General features: G+C 40.5%; 1 protein-coding gene across 2 annotated transcripts in view; it reads left to right on the plus strand.

Annotated features, from left to right (window-relative positions):
- Nucleotide 1: 1 nt before the first annotated feature.
- The window catches only part of LOC306861598 (lysine-specific demethylase 5A-like), a 36,922-nt gene continuing 23,541 nt past the window's right edge, over nucleotides 2-13,382 (plus strand). For both annotated transcript variants that reach the window (XM_079403968.1, XM_079403969.1), the window contains exons 1-10: nucleotides 2-467; nucleotides 7,409-7,486; nucleotides 7,566-7,688; nucleotides 9,913-10,083; nucleotides 10,164-10,307; nucleotides 10,390-10,471; nucleotides 10,555-10,649; nucleotides 11,794-11,952; nucleotides 12,035-12,154; nucleotides 12,242-12,400. In XM_079403968.1, the coding sequence (XP_079260094.1) occupies nucleotides 321-467; nucleotides 7,409-7,486; nucleotides 7,566-7,688; nucleotides 9,913-10,083; nucleotides 10,164-10,307; nucleotides 10,390-10,471; nucleotides 10,555-10,649; nucleotides 11,794-11,952; nucleotides 12,035-12,154; nucleotides 12,242-12,400 (1,278 nt within the window). In that variant the 5' untranslated portion in view covers nucleotides 2-320. The remainder of the gene's footprint in view (nucleotides 468-7,408; nucleotides 7,487-7,565; nucleotides 7,689-9,912; nucleotides 10,084-10,163; nucleotides 10,308-10,389; nucleotides 10,472-10,554; nucleotides 10,650-11,793; nucleotides 11,953-12,034; nucleotides 12,155-12,241; nucleotides 12,401-13,382) is intronic.

The following is a 13,382-nucleotide window of genomic DNA, read 5'->3' on the forward strand; positions in this document are numbered from 1 at the left end:
TAGAGCGGAAGTACAGCGGCCGGAAGTAACTTAGAGAGGTAACGCTTCCGGAAACATTTGCGCGAAGGCTAGCAGAAGGGGCTAACGGTGTTTGTTTGAGCATTACTCTTTTTATTACAGCATTAGCTCGCTGTATTTGACGGATATCTGTGGGATATGATCGCTGGAGGCGGAGCGCGGGAGAGAGCTGAAGTGACCCGCGGCGGAGCAGCTTTTGTTCGGCGCTCTTCTCTCGGAGTAAACACGGAAACATTACCCGTCTGATCAGAGCAGGAATGAGCCGCTGATGAAGAAGAAGATCTGAGGCGCAGCGGTGACTCATGGCGCTGTTCCGCGAGTTCCAGGCTCCGCCGGAGTGTCCGGTGTTCGAGCCCAGCTGGCAGGACTTCAGCGACCCGTTCAGCTTCATCCACAAGATCCGGGAGATCGCCGAGAACACGGGCCTCTGCAAGATCCGACCGCCGCAGGTACCGTCCCCGCGATTCACCACAGCGATTTACCACAGTAAACACAGTACTTACCAGAGCGATTTACCACAGTAAACACAGTACCAGAATGATTTACCACAGTAAACACAGTACCAGAGCGATTTACCACAGTAAACACAGTACCAGAGCGATTTACCACAGTAAACACAGTACCAGAATGATTTACCACAGTAAACACAGTACCAGAGCGATTTACCACAGTAAACACAGTACCAGAGCGATTTACCACAGTAAACACAGTACCAGAGCGATTTACCACAGTAAACACAGTACCAGAGCGATTTACCACAGTAAACACAGTACCAGAGCGATTTACCACAGTAAACACAGTACTTACCAGAGCGATTTACCACAGTAAACACAGTACCAGAGCGATTTACCACAGTAAACACAGTACCAGAGCGATTTACCACAGTAAACACAGTACCAGAGCGATTTACCACAGTAAACACAGTACCAGAGCGATTTACCACAGTAAACACAGTACTTACCAGAGCGATTTACCACAGTAAACACAGTACCAGAGCGATTTACCACAGTAAACACAGTACTTACCAGAGCGATTTACCACAGTAAACACAGTACCAGAGCGATTTACCACAGTAAACACAGTACCAGAGCGATTTACCACAGTAAACACAGTACCAGAGCGATTTACCACAGTAAACACAGTACCAGAGCGATTTACCAGAGTAAACACAGTACCAGAGCGATTTACCACAGTAAACACAGTACCAGAGCGATTTACCACAGTAAACACAGTACCAGAGCGATTTACCACAGTAAACACAGTACCAGAGCGATTTACCAGAGTAAACACAGTACCAGAGCGATTTACCACAGTAAACACAGTACCAGAGCGATTTACCACAGTAAACACAGTACCAGAGCGATTTACCACAGTAAACACAGTACCAGAGCGATTTACCACAGTAAACACAGTACCAGAGCGATTTACCACAGTAAACACAGTACCAGAGCGATTTACCAGAGTAAACACAGTACCAGAGCGATTTACCACAGTAAACACAGTACCAGAGTGATTTACCACAGTAAACACAGTACCAGAGCGATTTACCACAGTAAACACAGTACCAGAGCGATTTACCAGAGTAAACACAGTACCAGAGTGATTTACCAGAGTAAACACCAGAGTAATACACAGTACCAGAGTGATTTACCACAGTAAACACAGTACCAGAGCGATTTACCACAGTAAACACAGTACCAGAGCGATTTACCACAGTAAAAACAGTACCAGAGTGATTTACCAGAGTAAACACCACAGTAAACACAGTACCAGAGCGATTTACCACAGTAAACACAGTACCAGAGCGATTTACCAGAGTAAACACAGTACCAGAGTGATTTACCAGAGTAAACACCAGAGTAATACACAGTACCAGAGTGATTTACCAGAGTAAACACAGTACCAGAGCGATTTACCACAGTAAACACAGTACCAGAGCGATTTACCACAGTAAAAACAGTACCAGAGTGATTTACCAGAGTAAACACCACAGTAAACACAGTACCAGAGCGATTTACCACAGTAAACACAGTATCAGAGTGATTTACCACAGTAAACACCAGAGAAAAAAACAGTACAGCAGCAGATCCTCACAAAACCCCCTGAATCCCAGGAATAACGCAATCAGTCACAAGTGCTTCATACTGTATTATTATTATTGACTATAATAAGATACAAGATCAGAGCAAGTCCATTCAGTCATTTATCAGAGGCTTTTATTCAAAGAGACTTACAAACCATGACAAGCCTCAGTCAGAAGAACACAGGAGCTGTTAGATGAACAAGCTGTTTATATAAGAAATACAAGGAAAAGAAGCAGATAGAACAGAGAAAAGAGCAAGGAACACTAGTGTTAGAGTCATTTTAAAATTAAACGAGTCAAAAGAATAGATAAAAAAGAGTTAGGGGGTCAATTTTTATAATAATTAAAAAGAAAACAAGTAGCTAGAGTAGAAATAGAATAGAAATAGAATAGAGTGCAAGTGTTAGAGGTAGGGATGGGTACCGAAACTCGGTATTAAATCGGTCTCGGGGCTAAATTATGAAAGACCGGAGTATCGATAAGCTCTGACATTATCGGTACTTCTGTCGGTATTGGAGAAATTAAGAAAACACATACATTTATTGTTGCTCTCTCTCTCTCTCTCTCTCTCTCTCTATATATATATATATATATATATATATAATGTCGCTAGATGTTTTTATGTGCAATAATATTCAAACATTTGTCTATGATGCATTTTTGCTATGCGCAATTCAGAAGCCAGATCGCGCTCACGCGGAGGAGCATACACAACATGAAAGTCCTGTTTAATTATGATAGAGGAGAGAACCAACTATTCAAACATCTGCTCACACTTTAGGCCTGTGGCTGTTATATTAAGCTAAGTATTTTTTTTTTTTCGATTTTGGCTTCCAAGGATTATAGCCGCACTTCTTCTAGCACAACTCCCTTCCCTTCATAGCGGCGCGGATTCGTTCCTCCGAACCAAAACTTAACATCTGAATCAGCTCAATCAGTGATTGTTATAAAATGCCGTCTTTACTGTTGCTACATTGCAGGACATATTTGATAGTAAAACGTTGAAAGTACAATCTGCACAAGTGATGCTGTTCAGGCTGAAATGTGTGTGCGCGCGTGTGCCTGCGCGGCGGCGTGCTCCAAAACGAACAAGCACACTTTGAGCTTCGGTCGCGTCGAAATAACACACACAAATATGCCAAAAAATACACACACAATGTGTCAAAATGGCCGGTTATGAGAGTCTTCACTTTTATGTTTTAAGTGGACGAGAACAGTTGGGAGAAAATCCGATGCGCGTCAGTATATTGTCTTAAAGTATCAGACTGGAGCTTGAGCCATCAATGTTAATCAAAGAACAAAATGCAAAGAGAAAATCACCCACAGCTCTTAATCTGAACAACGTTATAGCTTTAATAAACATAAATCTATCAGTACATACAGTGAAAACTATGCAGTGCTCATTTACATTTGATTACTCTTGTAACTATTACTTACCTGAACATTAATATTAGTAGACCTTCATGGAAAAATGAAAGCACTGTTTATTTCATTTCGTTTGTGTGTTTGTTTTATTGTATTTGTCAGTTTGTTTTACTTTGTTTCTTTGTTCATATTCTTACAGTATCTTATCTTATGTATATAAAACACAAAAAATACCTGCACACTGGTGCATTTACAAATTGATGAAGTGCAGGCATTATTAGTGTTTTATATACATAAGATAAGATACAGTAACAACATGAACAAAGAAACAAAGTAAAACAAAAAGTACCGATAAGAATACCGTTAAAGTACCGGATCGATAAGCAGTATCGGTAAGAGTAGTAATACCGTTAAAACCTTAACGATACCCATCCCTAGTTAGAGGCGAGTCTACAAGTGAAGATGTAAATTATTTCTGTGATTATTGACATCCAGTTATTGTTTGTTAATATGAATTTAAATATGAATGTGCTTTTTTCTATTTTCTATTTATGTTTTTTTGTGTTTTTGTCATCTTTATTCAGTTTTGATACATGTTTTCATGTTTTTCTGATGTTTGGTTAGTTTAGAGCATCCAGTTAAACTAAAGAGAAATAAGAGATGTTATAATAAAAGTGTCTCACAATTAAATTATCTCCACGGGACCAACGCTAAACACATCAGTTTTATTAATAAAGGCAAACAAAAATAAACTGTACAAAAATCAATGCCATTCTTTATGCTTGTTTAATATTGTTTCAGGTTTTTCCTCAAGTATTAAAAGCATGAAAAAGTCAAGAAGTTTATCATATTTCTGCTGCAGCTGAAAACATCTGTAAAGTGTTGTTTAGAGTTGTCCCTGCAGCTGTATAATATAAATATAATATACTTCAGTAAAGAAATGGACTGAGTCTGAACAAATGCAACATTAGATTAAATTAACATGAGACTAACACTTCTGGAGATAACAGTCCTCAGCTTTTATAATGAATTGACATATTCTAGGACAAGTTTACTCAAATTTACTAATACATAAAATCAAAAGTTCAATCAAATGATTTAATGCACAGTGAACACACATGAATGATCAAGTGTTTGTATTAAATAACATTCACAAACATTGATGTAATATATAGTTGACTCCGTGTGAGATGATGTTAGATAATAACAGGAAGTCATGTTAGAGAATGCTATTATTGTAAAGTCTACACAGGAGATTAAAACCTGCTAGTTATCCAGCCAATAACTAACTAACTAACTAAAGAAAAGCCCAGAACTGTTTTTCTGACGGACTGCTGTGACATAAACACTGTTAACTATTGTTATTTATACATTCTCTAACACTGATTTTAGATTCACAGTTCATTTCAAATCCTCTGGTGTGTAAACATAGTAAATATCATCATGTCCCATTCTGATGCTCATTATATTAGCGCTTCTGCTAACGATTAACTCCGCTAATAATGGTGATGTATAATAAAAATATTCATAACAGAAGATCTAAATATGAAGCTGAGGGTTGCCTACTTGAAGTCTTCATCTGATCCGGGGCTCGGTCTGTAAGGTGCGGGTTAGTTTGAGTTTAGTACCGAAGAACCGGATCCTCTGACAACACTAGAAGAAGTTAAAGTTAGTTGTTGTTTTTAAACTCCGTACAGGAGTGTATTATCTGAAGACAAGTTTAGGGAAGTCTCTAAGAACGCTAAGCTGCATTAATTCAGCAGTATAATGAGATCATGAGGAGGAATATCTTCTGCTGTGGAACTGGTTAGAGATCTCTCAGGCTGCGGTTTAAAGTGATTCATGTTCACACACATCTGTGAAAACAGCCCAAAGCGTACTGTGCATGTCTACACACCGAACACGCTCTACACTAGGGATGAACCGATACCACTTTTTTACAAACCGATACGAGTACGAGTATTTTCATTTGTGTACTTGTCGATACCGAGTACCGATACCTGATACTTCTTAGATTTGGTTTAAATGAAAGTGCAATTAATTTAGAGGGAGGTTTTATTTGTTGCCTTTAGTAAGGATGAATACAAAAATATTTAACAGAAGGCTATTCCAAGCCAAAAATATACACATCTTTTTGGTTTTAACAAAAAAAGGCAATGTCATCACTTTAGACAAAATGTAAACATAACCAGATAAAGTAAATGAAAAGTGCTGCATAGTTAACACACCCAACTTAACAAAAAGTGAGCAGAACTATTACTTATCAGCATTCAGTTACACAAAGTCTCAAAACAGCCTCCTGCTTTTAAATACACAAACTTTCACTTAAACTATGTGGCACTATTCTATTATTAAACAAACCAACACACTATGTTGTTGACTATTAACAAACAATGTTGCAGCCTCTGAACTAGCGCTATGTATTTTTGGGGAAAGTGAGAGGGAGATTTTTTTTGATGAACAGAATCATCTCTGCATGGTCAGGTGTTAATCTGTTTCTGCTGTCATTCACAATGTGTGACACTGAGCTAAACAGTCGTTCACTGTCAACGCTACTGCACGGTGCTGAGAGGTGCTGAGAGGTATCTGTTTGCCATTTTGGCCAGAGAAGGGAACCTCACTTTGTTAACCTCCCAGTATTGCAGTGGTTTGTCCTCACGGGCCATTGGGGCCTCCCCAAGGTATGTCTCTAATTGTGCAGTAAAACCTACAGCAGATGGGGTCAGTGCTGCTGATGCTTGCTCATTTGCAATTTCATCAAATATATTGTCTAAACTGCTGCTGTCCTGGTCCCTGCGTGGTTTTCTGTTAGGTGGTTCATGCTGGTTGTGATCTTCCTGCTGCTTATCCTCTTCTGCAGTCAGCCTCTGCAGCTCAATCATTACCATCCCCTTGGCATTTGCAGCAGTGTCGGTGTTTGAGATAAAAACACCTTTATACCTAAAACATACAAAACATGTAGGATCATTGTTTGGTCATTTGGGAATTCCACAAAAACATGCCAGCCAAGTAACTTTCATGGAATCCTATTCAGCGTTCACCTCTGAGTACACGCGCACACACGTGCACACACACACACACACACACACACGTGCGCAGACACACACAGATACATAGGAAGGCCTACCTCGGATCGAGTAAAGTTGCAAGGCTGTAGAGAGGGTTTCCTTCAATATCGCCAAATCGCTTCTTGACGCTGCAGCTAACGTTCCCTTCATAGTTTAGAATCTTAGCAACACAGTGATCGCAGGAATCAGGTCTGCTGCCATGGCATCCGAAGAGCTTACTCTTCGTGTCAACTCCTCAAATGGACCCAGAATAGTTGCCGTCTTCTCCAGCAGTGTCCACTGGTTAGCCATGAGATTGTCAGGGAGCTCGTATTCAGACGCATATATACCTAGCGCCCGTTTCTGTTCGACCAGGGACTGGTTCATGTAAAAGGTACTGTTCCAGCATGTTTGGACATCTTGTTGGAGTCGTTTTGTGGGCTGATTGATCTGTAACTGGATGTCTTCGAGGCGGGAGTAGGCTAAAGCAGAATGTTTAAAATGCCCAACTATTCTGCGACCGACAGCCACAGCATCAGCAACACTTCTCTGAGAGAGGAGCTCCTCGTGAACCACTAGCTGGAGAGTGTGAGCAGCACAAGACAGGCTAGGGAGTCCAGCATCAGCCATGGCCTTAATCATATTTTTCGCGTTATCTCGGAGCACAACATGGACGGCACTTTTTGGGATGCCCCAAATCTGTAGCATGTCTTCGAATATATTAGCTATAGCTTGGCTGGTGTGAAACCCCGAAATGGTTTGTGTGTGTCTGGAGCTGCTCTGGTCTGACTGCTCTCTGCTATGTGTTTCAGGGCTAATGTGAGCTGATCAGGTGTGTGTGTGTGTGTGTCTGGAGCCGCTCTGGTCTCAGACTGCTCTCTGTTGTGTGTTTCAGGGCTGGCAGCCTCCCTTTGCCTGTGACGTACGTAGTTTCCGGTTCACTCCTCGAGTGCAGCGGCTCAATGAGCTGGAGGTGAGTCGAGTTGCTCAGTGCTGTGATTAAAGGAGATGATGTCTGTGTCTGCTCCTCACCTGCTGTCTCGTCCGCTCAGGCGCTCACCAGAGTCAAGCTCAACTTCTTTGACCAGATCGCCAAGTTCTGGGAGCTGCAGGGCTGCAGGCTGCGCTTGCCTCACGTGGAGAGGAGAGTGCTGGACCTCTACCTGCTGAGCAAGGTACAACACACCCTCGCATCAACCCTCATCTGAGAGACGTCCTGTACAGACCAGTTATATAGATCCAATATAGACATCACTCGCAGCTGCGCACGCACAGAGCCCGCAGAAAAACACTGCTGACTAGTGGAGGCAAAATCCATGGAATAAGAGGAAAAATATATATCTTTGTGCCTTTTTAATGTCAAAATTGGAATGCAAATAATTTTTATAGAATACTTTCATCAAAGACGCCATTTGAAGCTAAACGCAGACGTTTAAACAGACTGCTGATTACTCTACATTCACTTATTCAGTTCATAGGGGACGTATTGTATTAGCCCTACAGTTACAGCACCAAATATTAGTTAAACCTAGAACTATTAACATTTTTAGACATTTATTTATTTTATCTCACAATTCTGACTCTTTATTCTCGCAAATGCAAGTTTATATCTCCTAATTCGGACTTTATAACTCGATTTAACTCTAAACTAGTGAGTTTTTCAATTCTGAGGGGAAAAAAGCCAGAAGAGCCGAGGGGAAAAGAGAAAATGATGTGTTGTTTTTAACTATCAGAATTGTGAGATATAATCTGGGAATTGTGAGAATAAAGTCAGAAGTTTGAAATATAAAATCAAATTTCCTTTTTAAAAAAAATTATTTTATTCTATTGCTTCATAGACTGCTGCTTGAAAACCGTATTTTCTGCCACCAGATATGCTCCGCCCACAAAAACCTCATCCCTGTTTCAGAGACTACTATCTAATGTCAATTTCGTTGAATAACACTGGGTGACAAGCTGTTGTAATATGTGGAGAACATTTTGAAAATGACATCTAATCAATGTAATCTATAATCTTTTTAAATCTAACTATTTTGTACTGTATCCGTGTAATTCTGTAGCCGTAAAGGCTGTCTCTCCTGGGTTTTCTGCAGCCATGATGCGCGCACATCCCGAATGTTTACAAGCCTATAATTGGTCTGTACGCTACGCTTCAAGAGTTTAGGCTCAGTGGCATTTTATTTGAAAGAAATGTATGCTCTTATTCATCAAGGCTGCATTAAGTTGATTGGAAATAACAGTGAAGACATTTATAATGTTTATTAAATATTTATATTTGAAATAAATGCTGTTCTTTTGAACTTTCTATTCATCGGTGGGTGAATCACTGAAAAACAAAATATACCAGTTTCCACAAAAATATTGTGCAGCACAACTTTGTTCAACTGATAATAATCAGAAATGTTTCTTGAGCAGTAAATTAGCATATTAGAATGAATTCTGAAGATCATGTGACACTGAAGACTGGAGTAATGATGCTGAAAATACAGCTGCAGATCACAGAAATAAAAAACAGCTGTTTTACATCAAATAATTTCACAATTTTTACTGTATTTGTGATCAAATAAATGCAGCTTCGATGAGACTAACCCCAAGCTTTTTAACTTTGTGTTGTATTGCTTTTATAAAAACTGTTACTACATCAATAAACATTTGTGACCTATTCTCGCAAAATGAGTCACAATGAGCACATTTTCAAAAATGAGTTATTTTTATTTTAAAAGAAAAATGATGTATGATTTGTTGGAATTGGATGATAAATGACTGAGCTACAGCTGTTTGAAGTGGATAGTCAGCAGAGTTGATTGAGAAAGATAGTTTTCTAAAGGTTTCAAAGAAAAATCACCCAGCAACGCTGCATCTTTTTCTACAGTTCTTTTCTTAGCTATATAGTAATAACTATCACTTCAGTGTGTTGATTACAAATAAACTGATTATTAAAACTACAGAAGCAGTTTAATCATGAGCAGCAATCTTTTCTTTTATTGTTGGATTAACATGCCTATATTAAGACCTACTGTACTGCATGGATCTAATATGTTACACATCAGATGTTTTTCCTCAAACGTTCTCTTATGACAGCAGATTATGTTTGCGTGAAGCACCTTTATGTGCGTAACTCATATATCAGTCAGTGGCAGTTGGGAGAAGCAAGAAACAGGTACTCATCTCAGAAAACATACAAATAAAGATCATTTTAGATGTTTAGTTACTATTTGGAGAATCGGGATTGCAAGACGAGGGCTTAATTAACAATTTTTTGTGAAAACCTAAAAAAAAAAATGTTGTCTGTAGCTCAAAATTAGCCCATACGCATTCACACTCTTTTTGCCGGCACGGGTCACATTTGTGTGTAAACATGCTGATATAATTTGAAGTGTAACTGAACTCTCTGTGCAGTTGGTGTCTGCAGAAGGAGGGTTCGAGGTGGTCTGTAAGGAGAAGCGTTGGTCCAGGATCAGCAGCCGCATGGGGTTTCCGGCCGGGAAGGGTGTGGGGTCGCTGCTGCGCTCTCACTTCGAGAGGATCCTGTATCCGTATGAGCTCTTCCAGTCCGGAGCATCTCTGACCGTGAGTCTGGCTCCTGCAGCCACTGCTGGTGTGATGCGTGTCTTGAGTCGCTCCTGACAGGTGTGTGTGTGTGTCTGTAGAGCGTTCACAGGCTTTACCCAGAGGCCTCTGACCCCGAGGACATAGATGAAGGCATTGGCGGTGGAGAGGAGGAGGCTGCAGATGAGGATGAAGAGAAGGAGAGACGAGTAGAGAGACACTCCCCTCGACGGCTCAAAGATGAGGTTGCTTTCTCTCTCAATCTTCTTTTTAGCAGACAGTTCAGTCTCCCTGAGCCTGTGCTGACGTGATGTTTCTGTGTCTCAGAGAGAAAACACGGAGCCCAAAGGCATGCAACTGTTCAGCGGCGGCCCGCAACTCCTCGGGTTAGACATCATGACCGCAGCAGGTGAGATGCTCAGCGGATCATAACAGACATCAGTGCTGCTCCGCAGACAGTGGTGTGTTAAGACTGTGTGTGTGTGTGTGCAGATGAGGAGGGCTTCCTCAGGAAACAGAAGCACATGAGGGCTCAGGCGTTTGCCATTAAAATGCTTCCCCGCAAGGAGGTGCTGGAGGTCAATTACGTGAGTATGATGTTTGTGTGTCATGCTGCATTATAACTGTGTTCCTGTGTTACATTGATCAGTACAAACTACACTAAAAGGCCCATTATACTTCTGTATCTGACCTGCGGCGCTGCCTCTCTGCTGTTTGCGCTTATAGATCTGCAGTCAGACTGATTACACTCATTCCCAGTGGATCTGTTTCCTTAACATGAATGACTTTTTATTAACATCACAATGGTTGACTTGATGTCCAGTAATTGCTGGTGAAATTATCTTGATTTTTCTGCGGACAAACTAGTGATGTGATTTTTGGCTCATTTCCACTAACCAGACCTTTCAAATAACCCATGCAATGTGAGACACTTTGGATAAAAGCGTCTGCCAGATACATGCATTTAGATATGAGATTCATCCAGCCCTTCATTCATCGCCTTTCTAAGACTCCAGTCAACTTTACAACGCTTTTCACAGTACTCATCATTTCACAGCAGCTTTGCGAAAAGCTAAGAGGAACTTGTACAAGGAGAACTTGTACAATCGCGTTTGGTCTCGTACTGTATCGTGTATCTTGTCAGTGTGTGCACTTGCTTGGCCATTTTTAGTTGATAAACAGGAAGGGTCCAGCTGAATTGAAATGGTGATTTGTTGGATTGGTGTTAAAAAGGTTATTATACCGCGGCAGCGGTCGCGGCAGTCGTCGTGTGAAGCCCTCTTAGTGTGAAGACCATCGACTCTACCGTGCGACTCCACCGGGCAGGGACACCGGCAAGGGATAGAAGTATCGCTTTTTATTTGAGTTTTCTCATTTATATGTTTATTATTGAAATGTTGTTATATGCATGTCAATTTTATTTAATTTCTTTATTTTCTTAATTATGTGGGTATATAGTATTTATAGAGTTGTAACTTTTAGTTTTAGTTACTTTTTCTTATTTGTAAGTCGCTTTGGACAAAACCATCTGCTAAATGACTAAAGTAAAGAAGAGTAACGGACCCAATACATGATCCCTGTGGCACACCATGCTTCAGTACTTCAGGAGTCAGCAGTTCATCATTTCTAAACACATCTTTAGTTTCTGCTGTTCTGATGTTTTGAGCCTGATTATGCAGTGCTGCTTCAATGGCTAGTACTCGATGTTGAGTGTGTGTGTGTGACTGGCAGATCGACCTGTACATGTGCATGGCATGTGGGCGGGGAGACGAGGAGGAACGCCTCCTGCTGTGTGACGGCTGTGATGACAGCTACCACACCTTCTGCCTGATCCCGCCACTGCAGGACGTGCCCAAAGGAGACTGGCGCTGCCCCAAGTGTGTTGCAGAGGTACCTCACCGCTCAACACACACACACACACACCTGCTGTAGTGAAAGCTTCTCTGTGATGCGCTGATCTCCCGTCACACAGGAGTGCAGCAAGCCTCGCGAGGCGTTCGGCTTTGAGCAGGCCGTGCGTGAGTACACGCTCCAGAGCTTCGGCGAGATGGCCGACCACTTCAAGTCCGACTACTTCAACATGCCTGTTCACGTAAGTACCGTCTACACGCCAACGTCTAAAGCAGCGTTCTGTGTGCAGAGAGCAGCGCTAACACATGTAACATGCTGTGTGTGTCAGATGGTGCCCACGGAGCTGGTGGAGAAGGAGTTCTGGCGTCTGGTCAGCAGCATCGAGGAGGACGTGATTGTGGAGTACGGCGCTGATATCAGCTCCAAGGACGTAGGCAGCGGGTTCCCAGTGCGAGACGGCAAGAGAAAACTCATCGGCGACGAGGATGTATGACCCTTCATTTCATACGGCTGCATCTCATACCTGTTTATGAATCACGAGGAAATCTATTTTAAGAAAAATTTAACTACACCTATGTAAAAAAAAATTAATAGACCACTTTAAAATTCTCAGTTTCTCTGGATTTATGATAGTTATGTAAATAGAAAAATGTGTTTGAGTAAAATGTGTTTTTGAGTGTTTTTTTGGATAAAATGACAATTGGTCAAAATAACAAAAAAGATACCATGTTTTAAGGCATGTCTATATTAATTTTTAGGCAACACAAAACTAGTGTCAACATTTGTTATTTTATACAATTGTCATTTTCTGCAAAAAACAAAAAAACAATGAATGTTATCAGACCTTTATAGAATAAAACAAATATTTACATTTTACTCAAACCCATTCCTAGTAAATCCAGAGAAACTCTTAATTTTTTTCTGTAGCTCTATATAGCAAATATAGTTTTTTTTTTTTTATGTATAGTTGAAAATGCAGTATACAGTCTTGGTAAAAAAATATCGGCATCCTTGGTAAATATGATCAAAGAAGGCTGTGACAATTAATCTTCATTGTTAATCCTTTTGATCTTTTATTTTTTCACAAAAATCTAACCTTTCATTGGATAATAAGAATTTAAAATGGGGGAAATATCATGAAATGTTTTTCTCAAATACACGTTGGACACAATTATTGGCACCCCTAGAAATTCTTATGAGTAAAATATCTCTGAAGTATATTCCCATTCATATTCACAATTTTGAGCACTCCAGGGTGATTATGAACATGAAATTATCCAGCCATGGCTTCCTGTTCCACAGAAATATAAATAGGAGGGAAAACAAAGCCCAAATTCCCTTAATCATCCATCACAATGAGAAAAACCAAAGAATATATTTCTGATGTGCAGCAAAAGACAATTGAGCTTCACAAATTAGTGAAGTGGCTTTAAGAAAAGAGCTAGAGCAGTGAATATTCCCATTTCCAC

This window comes from Barbus barbus (genome assembly GCF_936440315.1).
Source record: "Barbus barbus genome assembly, chromosome: 42".
Lineage (NCBI taxonomy): Eukaryota > Metazoa > Chordata > Actinopteri > Cypriniformes > Cyprinidae > Barbus > Barbus barbus.